General features: G+C 41.9%; 1 protein-coding gene across 1 annotated transcript in view; it reads right to left on the bottom strand.

The window, feature by feature from the left end:
* Positions 1 to 1,168: 1,168 nt before the first annotated feature.
* The window catches only part of LOC114549596 (contactin-associated protein-like 2), a 59,111-nt gene continuing 34,509 nt past the window's right edge, over positions 1,169 to 25,770 (bottom strand). The window contains exons 7-12 of the mRNA XM_028569975.1: positions 18,067 to 18,229; positions 13,560 to 13,666; positions 9,554 to 9,673; positions 8,100 to 8,215; positions 2,555 to 2,639; positions 1,169 to 1,179 (exon numbers count right to left, since the gene is read on the bottom strand). Of these exons, the coding sequence (XP_028425776.1) occupies positions 1,169 to 1,179; positions 2,555 to 2,639; positions 8,100 to 8,215; positions 9,554 to 9,673; positions 13,560 to 13,666; positions 18,067 to 18,229 (602 nt within the window). The remainder of the gene's footprint in view (positions 1,180 to 2,554; positions 2,640 to 8,099; positions 8,216 to 9,553; positions 9,674 to 13,559; positions 13,667 to 18,066; positions 18,230 to 25,770) is intronic.

The following is a 25,770-nucleotide window of genomic DNA, read 5'->3' as shown; positions in this document are numbered from 1 at the left end:
ACTCATACCCAGCAATTAACCCCCTCTTGCTTCACTCCTACTCAGTCAATCAAGGACCATGCATACACAAACACATACATATGCACATACACATACACAAACCTGAAATCCTCTATCTCTCCCTCACCCTCTTTCTATCTCCTCTCACTCACTGTAATGGCCAGGAGTGTCTATCTTTATGAAGCTATCCCTAAGGTGGGAAAAAGGCAGAAAGCGTTTTTGAAAATGACAGCAAGCTTGTTATTCTCATAGTGAAAAACAGCGCTGTGAATAATAAAACTATGCACACGCAGACACACAGGCACACATGCGCGCACGCACACACACACACACACACACACACACACACACGCACACGCACACACACACACACACACACACACACACACACACACACACTCAATATCAAGCTTTGACACAAACAAGAGTAAATCATAGCTGCAAGCCCTCCTCTCTACTCTTCTCTACTGCATAAAAACTATTCAAAACACAAGTCCACTAAACCCAACCATAACACAAATCAAACATATCTAATCCAAGCCAAAACTGACACAATTCAACAATTTCACTAGCCAGCCAAACTAATTCAAGCCAAACTGACAGAAACACCTGCAAGGCCTTGCTCCAGCACATTGCAGTCAAACTAATCTAATGCAAATGAATGTAATCCAAGGTAGGTTAGTCAGAATGAGCCCAGCCAGGCCCCAATTCATTTCCATTGGTCCATGTTAGTACTATCCTATTATCTGTATTGCTACGTGAAGACAGGATGAAAGCAAAATGTCAAACGTACACGTTGAAACCCTGGAACTTTATTGTGTAGCCTAGAATAAGATAAATGAGTGGTAGGCAATAATGATTGAAAAATAAGTGACAAAGAGATGAGTATGCAGTAACACTGACACATATCAGCAGTGTCAGGTAGGAACTTGGGGGATTTTAAACCAACTATCCCTCCTTTTTACCATTTACCTAAAAGAGCATGAATAGAAGAGAGCCTTTCCTGTTTTTTCTTTGCCAAAAACAAACCCAACACAGTTTACATGTTCATTTCCGCAAGCTTCTCAACAATCTGCTTTTTAATCTCCAGCAGAGATTTTTTATTTTTCAGTTCAGCAGAAACTTCTGATTCTCCACAGTCTATTCTTTGTTGATGGAAAATGCTCTCTCAAAACTGGCCTGAAAATGAGAGACGACAAGTAGAATCTTCACCATATCCCACATTCTGAAAAATGATGTTTTTTTCTTACATAAACTTGACCTCTTTTGAGGTCAAATTCCCTAAAGTTAACCTGAAGAGCATCTGAGTTGCAAAAACTCCCTTAACTCTCTGAGGATCATCACAAATCACACTTTCCAATTTACATTCAGCCTGTCCATTGAGATTCGGACCACATTCATCATTCTGATTTCAAAGAGCAGCTTCATTTTCTCAGTGATATCCAGAGCTGATGAATGGCCCATAAACTCTGAGTCAATGTATTTAGTCTTCACCCTGGCGTCGCCCCCATAGCCTGACATGCATTTCTATGTGTTCAGCCTGTAAGTAGTGGTTTAGACTTTCATCAAATAATATTGATGTACGCTCCTTGCTTTGATATTTGGAAAAAGTCAGTTTGTTAAAGTAAGGAGCCAATCCAAATGTACATATATATGAACTTGTGTTCACCACATGCAAATCTGGCTGCTATCTGGCTGTCGGGGAAGATGACTGGAAAAAGCTGGCATGTTTCTTTACACATCTTGTAGGGATAGTGTGAATTAGCCATCTCAAATGCCCACAGTACATCTGCAGTTAAGGCTTTGTGTTTGCTAAAGCACCCAAAATGGCCCTTGGTTTGGTAGCAGATGAAAGAAAAGCTGGTAGGCGGGGTGAAAATTTAAGAGTGAGAGCTGATTGTGTGCAGCAGCCTGGGGCTGCGGCCCTTTAGCATGGCTAGCTACTGCTGCCTCACTCATGTTTAAACTGTGAAATTGTTTTCTTCACAGACAACATTTTACACATCCTCTTTCAAGCCATGCTGTACACTTGTCCATGAGAAGCCAAACATTATTAAATGTGTACTTCCCTGAGTGCAAATGTATTTCTCAAGCTGCAACTCAGGTCTGTGGAGAAAGGGCGTTACCTCACGCAGACAACATGTGTAATGTAACAGTGAGGGAGTGTTTCTGCTTTAACTTAAAACATTACCCAATTAAAACAATATAGGGATTATCTCAACCAATCTCAATTGAACCACATATACTGTAGTTATTCGTGTAAATTATTTTCATAACTTTTCCAAAACGTTTTGGGTTTAATTATTTTCTCAAAACTTTTCCAGGCCAGGAAATAGCTCATTTCAAATTCACTGACTTTTCAAGGTTTTCCATAACCATACAAACCACTTTTAATTTGTCTCCCCTCCGTAGTACCCCCACACAGAAGAGCATGTCGTTGTTAAAATTCCTCATCAAATTCTGACTATGTGACAAAAAGAACATCCTGCCTGTCTCAGTGCTGTGTACTGTGTGTGAGTCAGTGGTGAATAAAGATGCCTTTCTCAGCTCTTACCTGGAGTGTTGAGCAGTCTGGACATGCGACAGCTGTAGGCGATTCGCTGCTCACAGTATTCTGCACTGGTGGTGATGGCTGTCACCTGGAAACACAAGCACGGATATGTCTTCATTTGATCTCATTCAGCCAGACAGGACAATTCCATGTAAAAACTAATTATTGAGCAAAATGAAACAAAGTGCACTGTAATGTTGTTTTAATTTACTGTAGCTTCCTGTGATTTATAGAAACTGAAAAAAGTGACGCATACAAATTAAGAGGGAACATAATTACAAGACTGATATGCTACTGGTCTTGTACACACTGCAGGTTGAAAAATCTGCTGTCCCTCCTCATTGGAGCACTGAAACCTGCAAAATTCACTCACAGTTTGCCTCTGACTGAGAGTGACAACTGGCTATCAGGGAACATAACTTGAAAAAGCTGGCTTGTGTCTTTATGTGACTTGTAGAACCACTCACCGGAAAGAAAGAACAAGGTATGGTGTGGGAGAGCAGATTCAGGGAGTGTGAGTTGTATGTAGCAAAGAACAGTAGACAATTGGAAGAGAGATGAGGCGAAGTGCTCGTTATGTTAGATTACCGTTGTGCTTTTGAATGACGTAGGACTGAATATGACGCTGCTGATGGTGTTGGTTTGTCAAAACAGTGACAGCATAATTGTTACCATGGTTACATATGTTTATTCTGTGTATTTATGGCCGTCACAAGATATAGGGAGAAATGAATCACTTAACTCTCGGTGCCCAAGACTATAGAAAGAGGGGTAATTACTAATATTAACAATAACAAGCATAAATTTCAGAATATATCGCAAATCCATCTGATTTCTACACTTGATTATCTTGCTCAGGTTAATGATATAATAGAAAACCTCAATCCAACCAGTTGCCCACTCTTGCTCAGTTTACATGATTTAAAAACTATGGAAAAATGGCAATCGAGTTTCACTAGATTCTCAAGAGCACTCTGTGAGCTCAGTTGTTACCAATACATTGGCAGACCAAAAAAGTTGAATTGTTAGCTGTAAAGCTTCAACTAACCAACACTGATGACTTAATAAGTGGAGTTTGGAATTAAGATCTACTTCTTGTACTCTGTTTATTTTATCTATATCTAGTTTTTGGGAAGTACAGACTGAGGTTGTGATGAGTGACTGACAAAGCATATTCACCACACACACACACACACACACACACACACACACACACACACACAAACACACACACACACACACACACAGAAACTGATTTTGTTTGATTACCACACATTTACAAAAGATACGGTAAAGATGGAGCTAAGACATGGTGAGGTTTTGGTGAGGCCCAGAACAGAACCCAGACCAAACTTAGGAGTTTTGAGAGAAGTGACAGGGAAAATGGCTACACAATTCAACCAACAACCGTGTTGAAAACTGGTCTTGTTGAGGACAGTGGAGAACACGAACATACTCTATGTTAGACCTGTCTAAGTCTGGGATATCATTATATACGTGTATATGTGTATATATATACTGTGTTGATTGTATTTTATGGATGTAGATATGGAGTCTCTTCGTATGAAAATATGAGCCTGATGGCTACAATTTGACATACATAAAAACTAGGGCTGGGCAACAATTAAAAGTCTTAATTTCCGATTAATTGCATGATTTCCCTGATTAATCGCAATTAATTGCATTGTTATACACAGCCCGAAAAAGCTACGTGGCTCCCATCTCTCCAGCCCATGGGCCCACCACCTGTGGGAGGAACCGCTGGGGTCGGGTGCGTTGTCACACGGGTGGCACTGAAGGTCAGGGGCCTCGACGGACCAGACCCGGGCAGCAGACGCTGGCTCTGGGGACGTGGAACGTCACCTCTCTGTGGGGGAAGGAGCCGGAACTGGTGCGGGAGGTGGAGCGCTACCGGTTAGATCTGGTGGGGCTTACCTCTACGCATAGTCTCGGTTCTGGAACCATACTCCTGGATAGGGGTTGGACTCTTTTCTTCTCCGGAGTTGCCCAGGGTGTGAGGCGCCGGGCGGGTGTGGGGATACTCACAAGCCCCCGGCTGAGCACCGCTACGTTGGAGTTTACCCTGGTGGACGAGAGGGTCACCACCCTACGCCTGCGGGTTGTGGGGGGGGGAAACTCTGACTGTTGTTTGTGCATATGCACCAAACAAGAGTTTGGAGTATTCGGCCTTCTTGGAGACCTTGACTGGAGTCCTGCATGGGGCTCCAGTGGGGGACTCCATTGTTCTGCTGGGGGACTTCAACGCGCATGTGGGCAATGATGGAGACACATGGAGAGGCGTGATTGGGAGGAACGGCCTCCCTGATCTAAACCAGAGTGGTTGTTTGTTGTTGGACTGCTGTGCTAGTCATGGATTGTCTATAACAAACACCATGTTTGAACATAGGGATGCTCATAAGTGTACTTGGTAACAGAGCACCCTAGGCCAAAGGTCAATGATCGATTTTATAATCGTTTCATCTGATCTGAGGCCGTGTGTTTTGGACACTCGGGTGAAGAGAGGGGCGGAGCTGTCAACTGATCACCATCTGGTGGTGAGTTGGGTCAGGGGGTGGGGGAAGACTATGGACAGACCTGGTAAGCAAAGGTAGTGCGGGTAAATTGGGAACGTCTGGAGGAGGCCCCTGTCCGACAGACTTTCAACTCACACCTCCGGCGGAGCTTTTCGTGCATCCCTGTGGAGGCTGGGGGCATTGAACCCGAGTGGACAATGTTCAAAGTTTCCCTTGCTGAAGCTGCGGCAAGGAGCTGTGGTCTTAGGGTCTTAGGTGCCTCAAGGGGCGGTAACCCACGAACACCGTGGTGGACAACGGTGGTCAGGGAAGCCGTCCGACTGAAGAAGGAGTCTTTCCGGGATATGTTATCCCAGAGGACTCTGGAGGCGGTTGCAGGGTACCGAAGGGCTGCAGCCTCTGCCGTGAAAGAGGCAAAGCAGCGGGTGTGGGAGAAGTTTGGAGAAGACATGGAGAAGGACTTTCGGTCGGCACCAAGGTGCTTCTGGAAAAATGTTCGCCACCTCAGGAGGAGGAAGCGGGGAACCATCCAAGCTGTGTACAGTAAGGATGGGACACTGTTGACCTCAACTGAGGAGGTAATAGGGCGGTGGAAGGAGCACTTTGAGGAACTCCTGAATCCGACTAATACGCCCTCTATGTTAGAGGCAGAGCTGGAGGATGATGGGGGATCATTGTCAATTTCCCAGGCGGAGGTCACTGATGTAGTCAAACAATTCCACGGTGGCAAAGCCCCAGGGATTGATGAGATCCGATGCTCAAGGCTCTGGGTGTGGAGGGGCTGTCCTGGTTGACACGCCTCTTCAACATTGCGTGGAAGTCTGGGACGGTGCCAAAGGAGTGGCAGACCGGGGTGGTGGTTCCCCTTTTTAAAAAGGGGGACCAGAGGGTGTGTGCCAATTACAGGGGTATCACACTTCTCAGCCTCCCTGGTAAAGTCTACTCCAAGGTGCTGGAAAGGAGAGTTTGGCCGATAGTCGAACCTCGGGTTGAGGAGGAACAATGCGGATTCCGTCCTGGTCGTGGAACAACGGACCAGATCTTTACTCTCGCAAGGATCCTGGAGGGAGCCTGGGAGTATGCCCAACCGGTCTACATGTGTTTTGTGGATCTGGAAAAGGCATATGACCGGGTCCCCCTGGAGATACTGTGGGAGGTGCTGCGGGAGTATGGGGTGAGGGGGTCTCTGCTCAGGGCCATCCAATCTCTGTACGACCAAAGTGAGAGCTGTGTCCGGGTTCTCGGCAGTAAGTCGGACTCGTTTCAGGTGAGGGTTGGCCTCCGCCAGGGCTGCGCTTTGTCACCAATCCTGTTTGTAACATTTATGGACAGGATATCAAGGCGTAGTCGGGGTGGAGAGGGGTTGCAGTTCGGTGGGCTGGGGATCTAATCGCTGCTCTTTGCAGATGATGTGGTCCTGATGGCATCATCGGCCTGTGACCTTCAGCACTCACTAGATTGGTTTGCAGCCGAGTGTGAAGCAGTTGGGATGAGGATCAGCACCTCAGTTTCCTCAGGAGGGTGGCTGGCGTCTCCCTTAGAGATAGGGTGAGAAGCTCAGTCATCCGTGAGGAGCTCGGAGTAGAGCTGCTGCTCCTTCGCGTCGAAAGGAGCCAGTTGAGGTGGTTTGGGCATCTGGTAAGGATGTCCCCTGGGCGCCTCCCTAGGGAGGTGTTCCAGGCACGTCCAGCTGGGAGGAGGCCTCGGGGAAGACCCAGGACTAGGTGGAGGGATTATATCTCCAACCTGGCCTGGGAACGCCTCGGGATCCCCCAGTCGGAGCTTGTTAATGTTGCTCGGGAAAGGGAAGTTTGGGGTCCCCTGCTGGAGCTGCTCCCCCCGCGACCTGATACCGGATAAGCGGACGAAGATGGATGGATGGATGGATGGATGGTTATACACAAAATCCAATAATGAATTCAAAAGTAGTGTATAGCGCAATTTTATTTTAAATGTTCTGCCATATGAACAAAAGTGCCATAACATTTGTTCTGCAAACACTTAACATCAGCATTTTGTTTATACAGTAGCAGTTAAATAAAATATTTAGTGTAAATCTCAACTTAAACAATGCAATCAAAGCAAATACAAAATTAAAGCTTATTGCCACTGCCAGGGCATTCATGTTATCCTGTTTGTTATATATAAAATAAAAGTGCCCACAAAATCCTGAGCCACAATCATAACATTAAAACAGGCAATTTCTGAGATAACAGCAGAATTCTTTTTTCTTTCATCAGGGAGCAACATAACCAGTCTATGTTCAGTACCAAATGTCCCTGTTAGAGTGAGGTGAAGCACAAACATTTCAGCATAATGTCTCTCCTCTGTTTTCATTACAGTCAGAGCATGTGAATGCAGCACCCACTGTTCATCAATATAATGCACTGTAACTCCGAGGTAATCATGGTTACCCAGTGATGTCCAGTAGTCCCCAGTGAGAGTAACACGTTGTAAAGGTGTTACTTTTGCAGTCCTCTCCTTTTCATACAACTTGTGTATTCTTCTTGTGATAGTGCGTCTTGTAAAATCTCATACCTGCCGTCATTTGTTGCAATTCTCAGAAGGTTTCTCAGACTGACGTCCTCCACAACACTGATCGGCCTGCAGTCTGTAGCGATCCACTTCGCTATGGCATTTGTTAGCTTCTCTTGTCTTTGTTTATCTATAATTTTCCCACAAGCTGCATCTAACGTAGTCTTCCGAAGCCTTGTGCCACTGTTTGGTTCTGTCAACTGCGCCGTCTGGAAGAACTTTAAAATGAAAATGGCCATGCACAGACTTTTACAAAATAAAAGCCTGTGAGCAAGAGGATTTTACAATAATAAAAGAAATAATAAAAATGGCGTTAATGTGCGATAAAATAATTGTCGGCGTTAATTAATTAATGAATTAACGCGATAACAGTTTTTGTATTGGATTTTAGAAAATCTAAACTCAAACGTTGCAACACAAGACATACATAATGTATGCTAGTGTGTGTGTGTATGTGTGTGTGTGTGTGTGTATGTTACCTGTTCCATAGAGGCACTGTAGTTAACCTGTAAGACGGTGCGTCTCTCTCTACTGGAGCCAGTCACGACAGTTTTGGGTGGCAGGTTGTTCATTACTGTTGTCCACACTTTGTCCTCTACACACACAAACATGTTATTATTATTTATTACATTTATATAGCGCTTTATCATAGACACTCAAAGCGCATTTGGGGGAGGGGGGGTGGGGACTGCTCTCTAACACCACTAATGTGTAGCACGGCAGCTATACAACGCCAGACGCCAGAGCGCTCACCACACATCAGCTAGTTAGGGAGGGGGAGGGGAACATATTTTTAGTGGTGGGGGAAACCGGAGAACCCGGAGAAAACCCATGCAGACACGGGGAGAACATGCAAACTCCACACAGAAAGGCCTGGATTTGAACCCAGAGCGTGTTAACAACCATTCTTCAACTGCAAGAATAAGTTAGTTGTAGTAAAGTATTTGTTTAAGTAAGTATACACAGATTACACACATGTATACAAACAAAGATATAGTAACACACATGCATGCGCGCGCGCGCACACACACACACACACACACACACACACACACACACACACACACACACACACACACACACACACACACACACACACAGTCATAGCAGTGAAGTTCTTTCTGTGTAATCTAAGTTACAGCTATGAGACTGCAGGGTTTAATAGGCACTTCTGTGCTGTTAAAGCATGAGCCAGTCACTCTGACATCTCGCTGTTCATTCACTGTCAGTCAGGGAATGTGTGTGAGTATTTCATGTCTCTAAGGTGTGTGTATGTGTGGGAGAAAGAGAAACTTTTAACATTTCTGAGGTATGTGAGAGTGTGCTATTCAGCGTGACTAAGGGGCTAGCCAGCGGAGTGCAGTGACATTTCATTAAAAGTCTCGCCTTTGCTCTGCCTGCGTGCTCTGCTGTTCCAGACTATTTACTTATTCCACTCTGTGTGTGTGTGTGTGCATGTGTTGGTGTGTGTGTGTGTGTGTGTGTGTGTGTGTGTGTGTGTGTGTGTGAGTGAGTGACAGAAGTGTTACTCAGACCGTTGGAGCACTCTTACGTTTGCGGTTTTCATAACAGGTCCGTTTCAAATGTGCTTGTAGTGTGTGTGTGTACTGTACGTGTATCTGTGTGTGTCATGGTGGCTGCTTTTCAGAGTTAAATGTCAGTAGCTGTGACCGCATCACCATGGAAACCCCAGGTATAGCAGGTTAAGAGTGCTGCTGTCTGGGGTTAAGAATGAGGACGGATGGAGAGTTTTCTTCCCTCACAGGTCACTGGGGGCTAGACAGACAGACACACACACACAAACACACACACACACACACACACACACACACACACACACACACACACACACACACACAGAGTAGATGCAGCGCAGATGAAAGCACACACACAGACACAGATCAGTGATTTCAGGTGGCTCTCCCACACACACCTGTCATGTTGCAATTGACTTTGAAGGGGCCAAGGGGTCCGCTGCCGTCAGGGTCGATCCAGTAGGTGTCAGAGGACCTGCCCAGATGCTTATAAGCTTCACATGATGGCTCATAGATAGCTGTGGGTGGGGCAGGGGCAAAGAGAAATAAGGGGACAAATGAGCAGTTAGAGGAGGAGGAAACAAGACTAAATAATTCATAGCCACAGAGGTTGTTACGCAACATCACATATCAGACCAAAACATAATAAATCAAATCAAATGTTGGACACAGCTTTTATTATATTGTTTACAGGGTTAAAGGTCGGATGATTCTGAGCAAACTGCGCAAATTTAAAAAATAACTTTCAGTTTGCTTATTTTATATTGTGACATGTTAAAATATATGTTGATCTTTTATTAGAATGATTTCAAACAGCACTGCTGTTGGGTGGATGGAAATTGCAGTGACAACTTGCTATTCAACCATGTTTACAATAAGTGGAGTAAAACATGTACAGTAAAGGTTGGCCTGAGGGTGGTGGCAGTGGTAAGGCCATGTTTTAATCTAAAATCAGAGGGGCTGATCCTCTGGTAAACACAAAAGTGTTTTAAAGAGAGATTTGCATGGCAGGTCTCATTTTCTGTCCTGAGGGGACACTGGAGTGGAGGTCAATACACTAACCCACTCAAAGCTATTTTCCGCAATCTTCGGTTAGGGTTAGGGTTAGCGCAATTAATTATAAACTACTACCATATGCTGCCCACAGTTTGACACTAAAGGTGATACACTTCCCCAAAGATAGCCTGCAAATCCAAACCTTAATATATATTTCATAAAAGCTGTAGAATTTTGGGATGGATCTGAAATAGCACATCAATGTCCATAGTTGTTTTCTTTTTTCCCTCCTTCCGAAAGGCAATTTCATGTGGTTGCCAGTCTCTATTCAGTGCCTGTCAAGAAGTGGTGTTTTGTCCCACACACTCTAGCAATCCATCTGACAACATATTGATGTTGTGTTTGCACTGATCTACACACAGACAAACAGACAGAGGAGGAAGGGAGGAAGAATTGCACTTCAAAGAGAAATGTGAAAGTGTGACTCAGAGTGAAACTTCCTTGATTGTTCACAGGCTTAAAACTGAGTTTAAAACAAAAAACAAATCTCTATCTATTTTCTTTCCCTTAGTTTGCTTAGTCCTAGCTCGTTATTACCATTCTCTACTCTCTTTTCTTTTGTCCTTTTCTCTTTTCTCAGTACATCCTCTTCTACTTCCGCTTCAGCTACTTCCTTATTGCTCTTTTTAGGGGTCCAAGCCCGAGGGGACTGGGAACCGCATTTGCAATGCAACGCGGTTCAGAGATCCAGCGGAGCTGTGGAACCCTATTGTTTTCCTAAGGTTTCTTATTATTATTCTTCTCCGCCTAAAACTGATTCTACAGCCTAAACCGTACATGGTGCCATTTTCAGGACTGGTCTGGATCCCTGCATGGACCTCAGAAAAGAGAATTCAGCCACTTCCATCACTAGGTGGTGCTATAGCAGAAAAAAACCGCATTTGGCCTCATAACTCAAACTGTACATCGCAAATTAAAAATACACATATCCACGCGTTCCCTCGGATAAAAATTGCGCAAATTACGCACAAACAAATTTGTGTAGCTAGCTACGAAAACACGAACTTTGCCATATCTCGGCCAAAATGAATGCTATCAACGCAAAACTTTAGATTCTTGTTTGCCATGACCCTCTGAGTGTTATGAAGATTGGCCACTAGGGGGCGCTACAAGTAGAAAAAGTTTATATCTCATGAATAGCTCATCCGATTTTTACGGAATTTTGAGGGTATTATCTAGGGCCACTCCTGAGGCCACGCCTACACTGGGGTACTGATTTGTCAAAGTGGGCGTGGCCTATGAGACCAGGGTTTGGATTCACTACTTACACTAATGTGAGCAACTTCAAATTTACAGCGTAGATCATACCTGCAAACTCAGAAGGGCTGAAAAAGGTGACACATTCCCCCACTCCAGCTGCTAGCTAACGGTAGGCTAACGTTACCTGCTGCTAAGTGTAGTGTTAACTACCGTCCCATGCAGCGATCTTTCAGTGCCTCTAATGGACGCCTGAATGCCTGGATGACATTTTCCGATTCAAAACGGCGATTTTCGCTGAAAAGCAACTAGTTTGTAGGTATGGTAGATGTACAATGGTTTATGGACCTCACATACCAAAAATTACACATATGGACCACTAAGTGGTGCTATAATGACGTTAACGTGTTTTTGCCTATAACTCCCACATTACAATATCACGCAATGTGCAAAACAAACTCCTCCAAGGCCGTGTAACCAATCTGCACGAAACCCGGTACGTAGCATCTCCAGATGGACTTGGCCAAAAGTTATTAAAAGAATTTTGCTATGTTAAACTATGCACAATTTACAACCAAACTAATTTTCGTAGCTAGCCACAAAACACAAACTTTAGCATATCTTGGCCAAATTAATAGGTATCAGAGCAAAACTGGTGAATTTCAGCCTTTAGGGGGCACTATAATCAACGTTTATGTGTTTTGGCCAATAACTCAATGCATGCAAATGGGACATTTGCAATTGCAATTCCTGTACCGTAGTAATTGCTATCAACATGCAACTTCTAACGCTTGTTTGGCATGGCGCTCTGAGGCTCTGTACCAAATTTGGAGAAGATTGGCCATTAGGAGGGCGCTATAGTCAACGTAGACCAGTTTTGTCCCTTTAACTCTATTAATATTAATGGGATATTTGCAACTACGTTACAACTTTGGGTCCCACTTTCGCGCGCTTCCCGGGTCGGTTGTTGAGGCACTACTTCTGGTTTAGAGCCTTTGGTCAAAGGATGTAACATAGTGGAAGCTGAATAACCAGCACTTCTCACAGGTTTGTTTCACAGTGGTGGGACACAGCAAACAAGATTCAAAAAGAGTCAAAGGCCAACAAAGATAGTAAGAGACATTGCTCGAGAGAAATTTAAAAAAAAGTTTGGCCAATTTATTTTCAGAGTAAAATGCATAAAATACCTAGATAAAAGCAGTGCACCTTATAAAAACACCTTATTACACCTACGCTTCACTGTAACCTTCACTAGAACGGATGGACATGAACCTAATTCCAAAGTGATGTACTATCAGGGAGGATATCAGTAGCTCATAGCCTATAACTGGGAAACCAACCAAAGCCCATTATTTTGAAGATGCCACAACATTTTGATCTGTTAGCATCAGTGGACAATGTGTATTAACCTACCGGTGCAACCAACAATTACTTTCATTATTGACTTATCTGTTGATTATTTTTTGACTAATTCATTAAACGTTGAGGCTAGGACCTGTCTGCAAATAATAAAGAAATGGCATTCGCAATTTCCCAGAGCGAAAGGTGATGTCTTCAAATTAGTTGTTTTGTCAAAAAGACTGTCTAAACCCATTTGCAGTGATATGAAGCAGATAAAACAAAAGTTGTTTTCACTCTTTTCAAACTCTAATTTCCTTACAATTCCTTTATTTTAAATCTGTTGTTTTATGTTGACCATACACAATATTGCCAAACCTTTTCCCTCTCATCCTCTCTTAAAAGAGAACAATATTTGAGGCACATGGGAGGTGGGATGGCATTCTCAGATTTGTAAGCCTTTAAAAAAAAAAAAAAACCTCTTTGGCCTTTTCTCTCTTTCGGACTCTGTTCTCTTTGTGTGCTGGTGCTTTTGGTCAAGTTGCCTCTTCTCAGACCAGAACAAAACACATAAAGCAGTCAGAAAAGCCTGGCCTCTGAACACTTCAAAAGTTCATCTGTCCCTCTGCTAAGGATTGTGGCTTTGGAAGAAGAAACAGCATAATCACTCAAAGGCAAACGAACAGAGGAAGGCCAAATCACACAAACACACATGGAACAGAACACAGTGCCATTCAAGTGAGAGGGGAAAAAACAGATGGACAATAACACACAACTGCATACACAAACACACACACACACTCACATACTTACAAGTGTGGCAGGTGGCTCCAGTGTATCCTGTTCCGTCACATGTACAGCTGAAACCGTCCCACGTCTGTTTACACCGGCCGCCGTGTTCACAGTGATTAGGCATACATCTGGAGAAAGAATGAGGAAGAGTACTTTTAAACATTTGCATGACAAGCAATGCCTTTTAAAGAAGGGAAACTATTATATGTCTGCTAAACATTTGTCATATATGTGAGACATTTAGAAATTTAAAAAATAAATACCTTTGACCATCAGTGTGTCTAATGGGTCAATTACTGTATGTTAAATACTGTATATTGACTGGTTAACGCAAAACATGCATGTGGTATTGAGGATCGTATTGGGTGAAACCTACAGAATACTCCTGTGTCTCCCTCTGTGGCACCGAATGGATCAGAGTATCCTAATATTCCTGAATTTTGTTTAAAACAATGATACTGTAGGATACAGTACAGCCAGTGTGAATTATTACACGTTTATTTAACCTTATACAGATATGAGAAGTGTTTTTATTATACCCAATGATGAGTGTCAATTGATTCAATATAACTCCCCTGCCACTTTCAGCTATTATGACATGGATAAGTAGCCAGCTGGTTGCTCACTCACTGTGAATGCATATATTTTTCTCTCTGTTTTGGCCTTTTATTTGTGTTAAGAAAGACTTTTTTTTAATTTCGACATCAAACAATGTTTTCAGAGTGGATAAATGTGAAACGTCGCTGTTGAGTTAAAAAGTGTGGAAGAGAAAAAATGTGACACATGGATGAGATGTGATTGCTCATTTTGAATGTCAATGACTGCCTACACTTTTACTGATCATTAAAGCCTTTGAGTGAACGTGTCAGTGCAGCACAGGAATTACTGGTCACTTTGGTTAACAGGAAGCAATTATGAGCTGCAAGAAATCACAATTTTATACTCCATATTGTGTGACAACAGAAACACATAAAATATGTCAAAGAAAACAAATAAATTGCTTGTCTGCCAATATTGAAACAATTTAAGTGATCATGGAACGCAGAAGGTGACATAATTGGGGTTCATCCTGCTAATTGTCCATGTAGATAATGGTTGGAATGCACAAGTTTGGGTTTGTTAAACAAAAGAGGAGAAAGAATTGTATTGTCACAATTCAGTATCCTGATTTAAAAAAAGGATGGAATTAGGAGTGTAATGCAAGTAAACAGTGTTATCAACATCATACAGCATTAAGCATATATCGTTAAGACATCACTGTTTTTTCTGCAGTTTGATCTGCCTGTAGGCCTGGGGATAGAGATCCCGAGGCACTGTGGTCTTAGAGGTGGGGTTTCCAAACACAAACTTGCACACATGTACTTACGCACAAGTTATGTGATTACAATATCTGAGTCTGATTATTTGAATGAGTGATGATTATGAAAAGGGATGTTAAGACGAAAGCAGCTGGATGAAAAACAAACACTGACTCATAAGAGCTGCAGGGGTCCGTTAAAATGCAGAGTTCTTCTTTAGTCATGTAGGGAGTTGGGCAGTTGGAGGAACAAGACGATCACCGTTGTCAAAGTTCCAGTAACTACGAAGCTGACATACAACAGTGGGCTTGTGAGTTCACCGACAGTGGAGCGTCTAGAAAGCTACTTGCACACAACCGCCCTGACAACTGTCTACCTGCAAGAGCGTTCCCCAAAAAAGCAAAGCGTTTTTAAAAGCAGCTGGCCAAAGCTAGGCAGTTACTGACAGAAATTCAGCATGGTGACTCTGCGTAGCAGAGCGTAACCTGTGCACATTCACGTGGGAGTAAACCACTTCATACCCCTACCGCCATAATGGAAACTGCTTCCCCTCTGCCGCCTTCCCTAATTGAAATGACTGGAGGCAGTGAGTTACCGTGCAGTGGTGTGAAAACACCTTAATTGTAAATAGTATCTCTGTATATTAGCACTCATATGCACTTACGTTTTTTTTTTCCACGTGTAAATAAAGTGTGTTGTAAGCTGTCAACCCACATTAACCTACGTTTGTACTTTCTTACTCTCTACAAAAGTAAGGAAGTACAACAAAGGTTACAAGCCTTTGAAAAGCAATAAAGGGCTGGTGTTTTCTTAAGTATTGTCTATATGTATAGAATGAGGGAGATACATACTGCTGCAGAAAATAGAATAATAGAATAATGACATTTGGAAAATAATCATACATCTTGGTTCTGTGTTGACTGATGCAGAAAAATTATCATATAGCAGTGATCCAAGTATGCCACATGTTTCATAGCTTTAGCAAGTTAACAAGTGCAGTTAAAATGGCATTGTGCCTTCACAATGGGCTGCGATTAAGGAGCACAGACAATCACAAAAGATATTATGCTCGTCAAGCTGTGAGCAATGAAGTATACTGACTACATATGTATTTTGGGCTTTGTATGAGAAAAAAGCAAGATCTACGAAGATAATGGAGCACCTCTAGAGTGTGTTTATGCTTTTATGTGGGTGTTGTTGCTGTATCCTCACAGAATGACAGTGGCATTATGCAATATGGGAATTTGCATGCCTGGCCCCCATGTGTGTCAGCATTAGTGTGTGTCTGTGCAGACATATGTGCACGTTTTGTTTCTTCTACCATCTCAGCCTACACCGAATCCCACAGCGGAACGACATTGATCAAAAGGAGGTCAGACAGAGCTATTGAACTGCCTTCAAAGACATTCTGATTAGTTAGATGGTAACACTGCACCCATTTATCTTCCATGGCAGGACAGGGCCCACCTCAAGTACTGTGGGGCTGATTCACAACATTTGAAGTAATAGAGATGGGGAAAAGCAAGGGTAGGAAACTGTTGTGGACATCTTAGGACATCACAAGAGTTTGTTCTAAAAATCTGACCACAGTCATCCTGCTGCTAGCAACTATCAGCAGCACTAATGCACCACAATCTGCAATAATAATAATGATTTCATACCACATTAGCTCACACTGCAAGGCAAAACAAATGATAAGAGAAGGCTGAGAGCAAGTCCATAGTCCACAGGCACAGGCATGAAAACTTATCCAAAAGTGAGGGCTTCATCAAAATGTATGCGCCTTCTGTAGGCCAAAATAATACAGAAAATAGATTGTTTCTATAATTAAACCACATGTGAAAACCAAGGTTTTTTAAAAAGTAAAGTTTCACACTGTAGTATGGACTGGGATATCACAGCTTTTGTTGTCACTCACTTTCATTTTCATCTACAGTACTATACAATGTCAGATGACTTAATGTGCATAGACTAGTAATTTGACCAAAAGGTCTTCATGCGGTTATCCAGATCTTACAATTAACAGCTGCAGTACTGTATCTGCTCAAATTGGTTATCAGGTAGCACTTATACCTTCGATCTATAATAACAAAGTTATCTGACAACAAAGCCTGTCGAATAGACATCTCTATTGTGACTCCAGCCATATAGACAAATAACTAAACAAGAGATCAAATGGAGACAGAGATGGCAAAATTGAACTTGAAAATAATTGTTTTGCTGTTTCAGTATGGACTGTGAACCTTTTTGAAAATGACCTGAAATGCACATATGCAGTTTTAAATGTGTATTAGTGTGAACATGGTCTAAGCTATGATCCAAACGTAAGTATCCCTGCAAGCCAGACCTCTCTTGAAGAGAGGGCAAAATTGATCCAAATCAAGCAGTGGCAGTTGGTGTCTACTTCTCTGGGCAGGAATATTGATGAAGGTAAGTGTTATTGACAAACCTAACCTGTAAACAAATTGCTCAGTTCTGTGAAAATGCAGAGGTCAGTGCAAGGTCAACTCCTAAATGTAGCTTCCTAGTCACATTTACCTTAAGCGTGTGACCCATGCTTTATGTCCATTGCATGTCTGAAAAACACTGAACTCTTATTTAAAATAGGACAAGGTTTAATCCCTGAAGGTTATACCAGCCCACAATGTTTAAATGTTTTGCACACAGGAATCAGAATTTAGCCAAAGGCATGGGTGATTCCATATGTGGAAAATCCGATCCGATGTGTTTCTCTAGTCTATGACAAGGAAATAAATTGGAATGTCAACAAGTTGTAATGAATGCTTCCAGTGAGCAAACATTGGGATGTGCTGTGCAGAATCTCCAGCTTTGTTATACTATATGAAATAGAGAAATGCCTAGCTCACTTCTGATGTTTGATTAAGATCATACAGTGTTTTCCAAGGATGCAACATATTCTTTTCTTTCAGTTTAAAATGAAATAAATGTACTGTTTACACACATCCTCTTACACTGTGAACCCACCACATTAATTATATCCATTTATCAGTATGACAAGCACACAGCCACACAAACATTTTCTTGTGCAGTTACACACGCAACACCCAGTGCCCTGAGTCATACATCTCTGGGTAAGAACTCCGTTTATATGACTCTTCCAATATAACCATTTGATTTATGACACTTAGGACACATTGTTTTAGTTCTTCGCACAATGACAGAATGTGTGTTTTCATTTATAAATGAATGTGTGGAATTATAACTCTTACCTGTCTATGATTGCACACATGTCTAGGCTGACATTCTCAAAAGCTCCCATAGTGCCCTTTTCCACAGCATGCAAATCAGCTGGCTGGTCGTCCACCAAGATCGCTTGCATGCAGCCCTGGAAGGAACGCTGGGAGGGCGGGAACAGCGTCTGGAGGAAATACCCTGTATCCAGCAAAAGATGCACAAAATAAAACTTTATTATGGATTCTTTCACTATTCCAAATGGCAGAGAGTTGGAGATGAATGAAGTGAATACAGAAGAGAATTTGAGAGGGAACAGAAACAAAGAGATGCACAGCAGTTTGTGTTCCAAGAATGGAGTGAAAGAGTGTGGGAAGACAACAATAAACAAGAAAAGATGGATTCTTTTGATCCACGATTTAAAACGCTTAATGAAAAGATGACCTTCTGTAGAAGTAGACATCAGACTTAACAACGATATCATCCTTGACGAGGAACAACAGACCGGGACAGTGCCTGGTTATTATCACTTTTTAAAGTCATGAACCTTCATCAGTCCTCATGTTTTAGAGCTTATCCACAAGGCCCATTAGCCTTAATACTGGTGCTAAGGCCGCAATAGACTAGAGGACATATAGGTATTACTATATACAGTACTTTTATGAGATACAAGAGTCAATGGTCTGTCCAGAGGTAGCACTGGGCCTTGACTGAAATAAGGACAAGGTTAGGACAAAACTGAGTGCATATGGTGTGTGTGAGTGTGTGCATGCTAAATCATTTGCACAAATGCAGGTCCATGGATATATGGTAGGCGTGTGTGTATTCTACAGTAAATGTACAAATCTGTCCTCATGCTGTATACTGTATATGTGTGTACTGTATATAGTATGTATGTGTGTGTACATCTACAGGCATTATCACAGTGTACATGCACTGTCAGATATAGGAGATGAGATGAGCCTTGAATTCAATCTATGCCAAAAGCACACAGGTCACTCATAAAACACTGTCGCTCAATGACACCTCCATCATCGTGATGTTATAAGCTGTCTCACTCTCCAGCATGCCTATTAGCCTCAAGGCCAAAGCTTGAAAAAGGCTTATTATAAAGGTTATATGCACTGTGTGTGTGTGTGTGTGTGTGTGTGTGTGTGTGTGTGTGTGTGTGTGTGTGTGTGTGCGCGTGCACGTGCATGTGTGCGTGCATGCTTGTGCTGGATTTTCTTTACATCTTCTGATTTTCATTTCCTCCCCCAAAAGTTTCTCCTGTCATCCTTGCCATCTGTCTCTTCTCCTGCCACACCTGTCTGCTGTCTTTCCAGAGGAGGGGAAGGCAGACAGACAGAGTGAACGGAGAAAGGGAGAGATGGCAAGGGGGAGAGAAGATGGGAAATGGAGCAGACTGCAGCTGGCAGGCTGGCAGCACTTTGTGTGCTGTGGATAGCATATGAATGCAAAGGAAATGCAGCCTTCCTGACATTTTGGCAGAACCAACGGAGCAATGCATGGAACGATGGATGGCTGGATGGATGTATGTTTGCTATAGGCAGTGAGAGCTAACCGGGTGGTTGCTCTGTTATTCGGACGGGTAGTTTTCCCAGTTTAACTATACAATACATACATTGACAGTGAAAATGTTTGTCTGCATCTAAATTTCTACTAAAACAAACAACTCTGTTATCTCTCACCTCTGCCTGCAATTAACCTTCTTTTAAAAAAAAAAAAAACATAACAAACAAATACACCAAACAAGATTGCAAGGCCCTGTGAAGAGTGGTTAGTTCGGCTGAACATACAATAGGAGGTGCCCTAGCCTGCCTAGAGGATATTTACACCGGGCTCTGCAAGAAAAAAGGCTAGGAGAATCATTAAAGATCCAAACCACGCGGGTAACAGCTTTTTCTCTCTGTTGAGGTCGAGAAGAAGGTACCGGATACATCAGGTCAGCACTGAGAGGCTCAGGAGGAGCTTCTACCCTCAGGCCACCAGATTTTAAATGAGGATACTGCCTATAACTCTCCCCCCCCCCCACAATCATACACATAAATATTTATTATTACTATTTTTAATGCATACATTAAATGAACTGTCATTTACTTTCACTGAAAATGTATTTTTATATTATTTCAAGTAATAAATAAATTAATTGATTGATTGATTGATTTAATTTCACTGAAAATGTATTTTTATATTATTTCAAGTAATAAATAAATTAATTGATTGATTGATTGATTGAAGTAACCACTTCAGCCTCCTGTATCCCCAAAATTAGCAGCTACACTGGGCAGCTCCCATGTGCCACTTTGATTAACACTGTATATATGTTCATCTAGACATTGTAGTATACTAATTTGCTTATTAAATGAATATTAAATTTGGCCAGAGCACTCTGTTTATCCTTATTGTTGCTCTAAAGCCATGACCAGCAATTGTATCATTCAGAATGCTGTGTTGCAGCTACGGTGAACAACAGAGGAAGACACAGACCAAGATTAATGAGGTGGAGTCAAACAGAGACAAGAACTTGGCAAACAAAGCATAGATGTGGTCATACATCTGTACATCCTAAAGCTATCACACACACTCATAGCCTAAATTCAAGCTAACAATGTCTGACCACATTTTATTTTTTCCCTGAAAGCAACGATGCTGTGTGGTTTTAATTTGTAGTATATAAACAAAAGCTATATCTCTCATAACCCCTCAGGATCTGGAACAGCAGCAATAATGCGCTGCAGTCCTGCTGGCACTCTATCACAGCCCCCTGCTGTGCCCAAAGAGCTTCTCTCACGATACACACTGGAAGACCAGAACCAGCTTTCTGCGACCTGCACCTGACTGATCTGACTGGCACGGCTGGCTCGCAGGACGCAGAACACTTGTTTCCACATTCCAACACATTTAACACATTTACCTGCTTTCAGAAAAGGAAGGCTGGAAATTGGCCAAAATGCTTAGACATAAAAAATATATATATATATATATATATATATATATATATATATATATATATATATATATATATATATATATATATATATATATATATATATATATATATATATATATATATATATATATATATATATATATATATATATATATATATATATATATATATATATATATATATATATATATATATATATATATATATATATATATATATATATATATATATAAAATCTGAGGCTGCAACTCCACAACATATTCAGTTGCAAAAAACAATATGTAGATTCTCCTAAATTCACACCAGGAAATTGTGGTTATCTATTAAACACCTGCTGCTATTTCTCCCTGAGCTATTTCCCTTAAAGGTGCTGTAGGTAGGATTGTGAAGATCCAGGACTTAGCCAAAGAATTTGAACATCGACAACTTCTCAGTCCCCCCCCCCCCCTTTCTGCTAAAGCCCCAACAGTCTCCTAAGCCTCTGCCCCCACAAGGGAGAATGAATGCATGTGCATGAGCAGTGATTGACACGCAGTTACCCTCTCGTCTAAAATCGTCATGTCCGGTATCAAAAAACCAAGATGGCGATGGCCAAATTGCCAAACTCCAGGCTTCAAACCGTCCACAAACCAACGGGTGCTGTCACTGATGCTACATCCACTATTTTTACAGTCTACAGTACAGACAGCACAGGCTGCTCATTGACTAAAGTGGTAAGAGGCATATGTCTAATACATCACACACTTTAAGATAAAGAGGTGACAGTATGTACAAGCTTCTAAAATGCATCCTGTGAGTATTAACTCACAGTACAAGTGTTAAAAAGATTTTTTTTCTACAGCTAAGTAAAACATTTCAGAGAGACTAAATAATACACCTGGAGTGTAAGCAGCATCATAACACTTATTTTTAAAAGGTCAAAAAGGTTTTGCAACACTGCAGATTCTAATGGAAAAGCAAAGTTTAAGCCCGTCAACTACGATAAGACAACGCTATTTATTCATACCAATAAAATAAATGTGGGAGAAAACATGACATTTGCAAAATGGTGACAAGGATGCAATGAGCTAAGAAATGCTGTGACCCAGTTTGGAACAATTCAGCAGAGTTATAAAATTGGTTAGGAAGTGAAGATTACAAAACTAATAAAGGGAACACAGAACGCTCTTTTCCCCCCACAGTTATCAAACACCAGCATGCTTCTGGGTGGAACGCCCCATAATTGACTACTCTCTCATTAGTATATCCATTTGGACCCTGTTCGTGCAGAGAAAAGAGCATGACTTTATGGCCTTGTGTATATGCATGTGTGTGTTTGTGTGAGTGTCCGTCTGTCTTCCCTCTTGAGAAATTCAATTTCTGGATGTCTCGTGTCAGTCACTTACTAATTTCTTTAAGCGCAGCGTCAGGAGTGAGAAACTACTTCCCGTAAAATAGGCTTTGGGTTCAGGAGGCTGCTTCTAAAAGCAGACGCTCGAAGGATAGAGGGGTGGAGATGTGAGGAGACGAGGGGAGGCAAAGGAAGGGGCCGACCCGGTTAAAGAGGATAAGAGGGATGAGAGAAAAGAGGAGAGGATGAGGGCCAAAAACGAAGAGAAGATAAACTGAGAAATTGGAGAGAACGAAAGAAATGGGAAAGCGAGGAAAAACGGAGAAAAAAAAACAGAAAAAGGAAAAGAACAGAATTAAGGAAGAGGGCATAGTTGAGGATATGACAGAGGCTCAGAGCCAAGCCTTTTCCTTCCTCTGACATCAAGTATAATATCCTGTAACTCTGTAACCTTGGGTTAAGTGTGCCATGTGAATTTTAGTGCCACAGAATCAGAAAAAACAAGCAATTATATCTAAAGCACCATTCTTGGCTGGTTACTGTAATACCACTGAACTCTAAGAAAAACTGTTCTCAAGGTGTTTGAAAAACAAGTGCAACTGCATGTGTCAGAGTGAAGTCTTACTGCATCTGTTTTGAATAAAGCATGTTTTCGGGAATTACAATACAATTATTATATTAACTGACATAAACATTGCACATACAAAATGAAAGGTTGACAGAAATTAAGGAAGAAAAGTAGAGAGGAAATCGTATGGGCTGAATAATTTAGCCTTTAAACTCTTTGGGAATGGTACTTGAGCTGCATAATGTCCCATCATAGTCATCAAAATACATTAAACATAACCACTTATGCAAATTAGGTGATTTATTAAGTTAATTAAAGCATTAATTAGCAACTATTTTTATGTCAGCATGCTTGTCTTCGCATAACACTGCGGTGGTATTAATATTAATGTTGTCTAAAAGCATAAAGGATCTTTGTTGTGTTTTAAAAATGAGTTTTCCTTAATTAAAAAGAATATTTATGCAAGTAAAGCTCAACTGCTGTATGGAGGGGACCAGTAGTCTATGTACTGCGTGATATTTCTGTTGCAAAAATGTCTCAACTCAGACATAACCATCACAGGTAGGACAAACAAACAGAATGGCTTGTTCTTATTTATTTATTTATGTTATTCTTTGAGCTACTGTAGGCAGTGAGAGAACGTTATCAGCCTCTGGCTAACAGTTTTCCATCTTTCACCTTTAATGGAGACAAACTTTTTGGCCTGGAGGCCACTAGAAGTAATCATCTGGTGAAATTCTGTCCACTTTTAAAGGTAAGCTCGCCAACATGCACACTCACTTTCTATCTGATTAAATACAGACTGGTAATTATTTCACATAATGCCTTCTTGTCAACAACCTTTGTGTGTGTGTGTGTGTGTGTGTGTGTGTGTGTGTGTGTGTGTGTGTGTGTGTGCACAGTGTTTGTTTAAATGCCGAAAACAAAAATTTGCCGTTACCCAGGTGCACTGATCCTGTCTCACTTTAATCATATTATACTTTAATGTCAAGTAAAACACTGTGCTTTAGACTTTAGTGTGCCCATAATGTATGTACATCCCTGCATATGTGTGCCAGTCATTCTTCAATATAATACTAATAAGTCCTAATTTGGTTTAATGTGGCAATTGGGCATGCTTAATAAACATTAAGCCGCAGTGGAGAAGAAATATAAAATGAAGAAAATAGAAACAGACAGATAGTCAAACCCTCTTTCCTCTGACATCAAAGCAAGGCTTCTACAGTGGCACTAACTCCATAGTTGTATACTGTATGGGCCTGCTACGTTGGATCCAGCTTACCAGCAGTTCCCATTTCCAAAATGTATAATTTTACATGCAGAGCAAACACTATAATATGTTAAAGGGGTGATAGAATGCAAAACCAATTTTACCCTGTCATAGTTGAATAATGACAGTTCGGTGGGTAAATAGGACATACATATGAGCTCAAAATCCCATTGACACCCCTTTACTATGAAAATCTCATATTTTGAAACTGCCGCTGAAAACGGGCGAATCTCAACAAAGCTGGACGTTGACGTCAACCTCCCAAGACCTGTAACTTTGTCACGCCCATGGGTGTATTAAGAGAACAGTCACGCCCCAACATTTACATAGGCTACACAACTGACCTGAGATCAGGTAGTCTTCTGAATCTAGATCACGCAGATCTCTGCTATTCCATTACAAAATTCACTTCTGAAACTTTTTTATGCGAGAAATCAACTATGTAAAGCTCAAATATGGGCCGTTTTACGAAAATGGATGGCAAATTGCAAATTTTGTCCGACTGTGTGTCGGAGTTGCCTGGGTTGCAACATCGCCGCCCTGCCTGTCTTCCGTCACAGACCCCGGCCTGCTGTGAGCTCGATTGAGCTTGGCCGGCGGCCCGGTGCTCAATATCCGCGCAAACTCACCCTTTTCTGGGTGACTGGACTACCAAACGCCGCTGCCCTGACAGAGCTCCAGGGCCTGCAGCTCGCTGTTCTCCCTCCCCTCTTCCTGCTACCGGCCGGTGAGTGACTGAGAGCGCAGTCAGCGAGCTTGTTACGCCCGCAATCTCTTACCGCAGCCTGCAGGTTCCAGTTAATCTTATAATGGATGTGTGTTGAGTTATTTAAACAAACAATCGGGGAAATAAACGCCTCTTGTCCGCGAGTCTCGTTGATATGGCCCGTGGTGAGCTGGAGTCCATCAATGAGAGCTAGCTAGCCTCCTCCTAACGAGACCTCTGACATTCACAAAAATGCATTCAATTGAAATCCGAAATCGGACAAGTGTTAGCTAAGCCTTGTAAGACCTTGGGGAACCTGTAATATTCATGCCGTGACGAAATTCAAACTGTAAATATACTATAGTTATGCCGAAAGTGTAGCTAGCTAGCCACAATCATTTCCCATTGTATTCAATGGGACACATAGCTAGCTTGCTGCTCCTCCTAATAAGATCCCTCAGTTCATAAAAATACCTTAAATTCAAATCGGACACAACGGTTAGCTTTGTAAGACCTTGGGGTAGCTGTGATATAAGTGGCGTGACGAAATTCAAACTGTAAATATATTATAGTTATGCCGAAAGTGTAGCTAGCCAACTGCAATCATTTCCCATTGTTTTGAATGGGACTTTTAGCTAGCTAGCTGCTCGTCCTAACAAGACGCTTGACGTTCATAAAAATGCCTTAAAATCAAATCGGACACAACGGTTAGCTTAATAAGACATTGGGGTAGATGTTACATAAGTGGCGTGACGAAATTCAAACCATAAATATATTATAGTTATGCCGGCAGCCGGCCGCGGAGCCCCGGTAGTGCAGTATCCACAAAGGGTGACTTTGCCCTGGGTATGGAGCCCAGCAGGCAGCTGCTTTCTCTTCAGACTGTCTGGAGCTCCTAAAGTCCAACATGTCTTA

The sequence above is a fragment of the Perca flavescens genome, chromosome 22 (genome assembly GCF_004354835.1).
Source record: "Perca flavescens isolate YP-PL-M2 chromosome 22, PFLA_1.0, whole genome shotgun sequence".
NCBI classification, from domain to species: domain Eukaryota; kingdom Metazoa; phylum Chordata; class Actinopteri; order Perciformes; family Percidae; genus Perca; species Perca flavescens.
The sequence above is the reverse complement of the archived record's forward strand: the minus strand, read 5'-3'. Positions and strand labels throughout refer to the sequence as shown.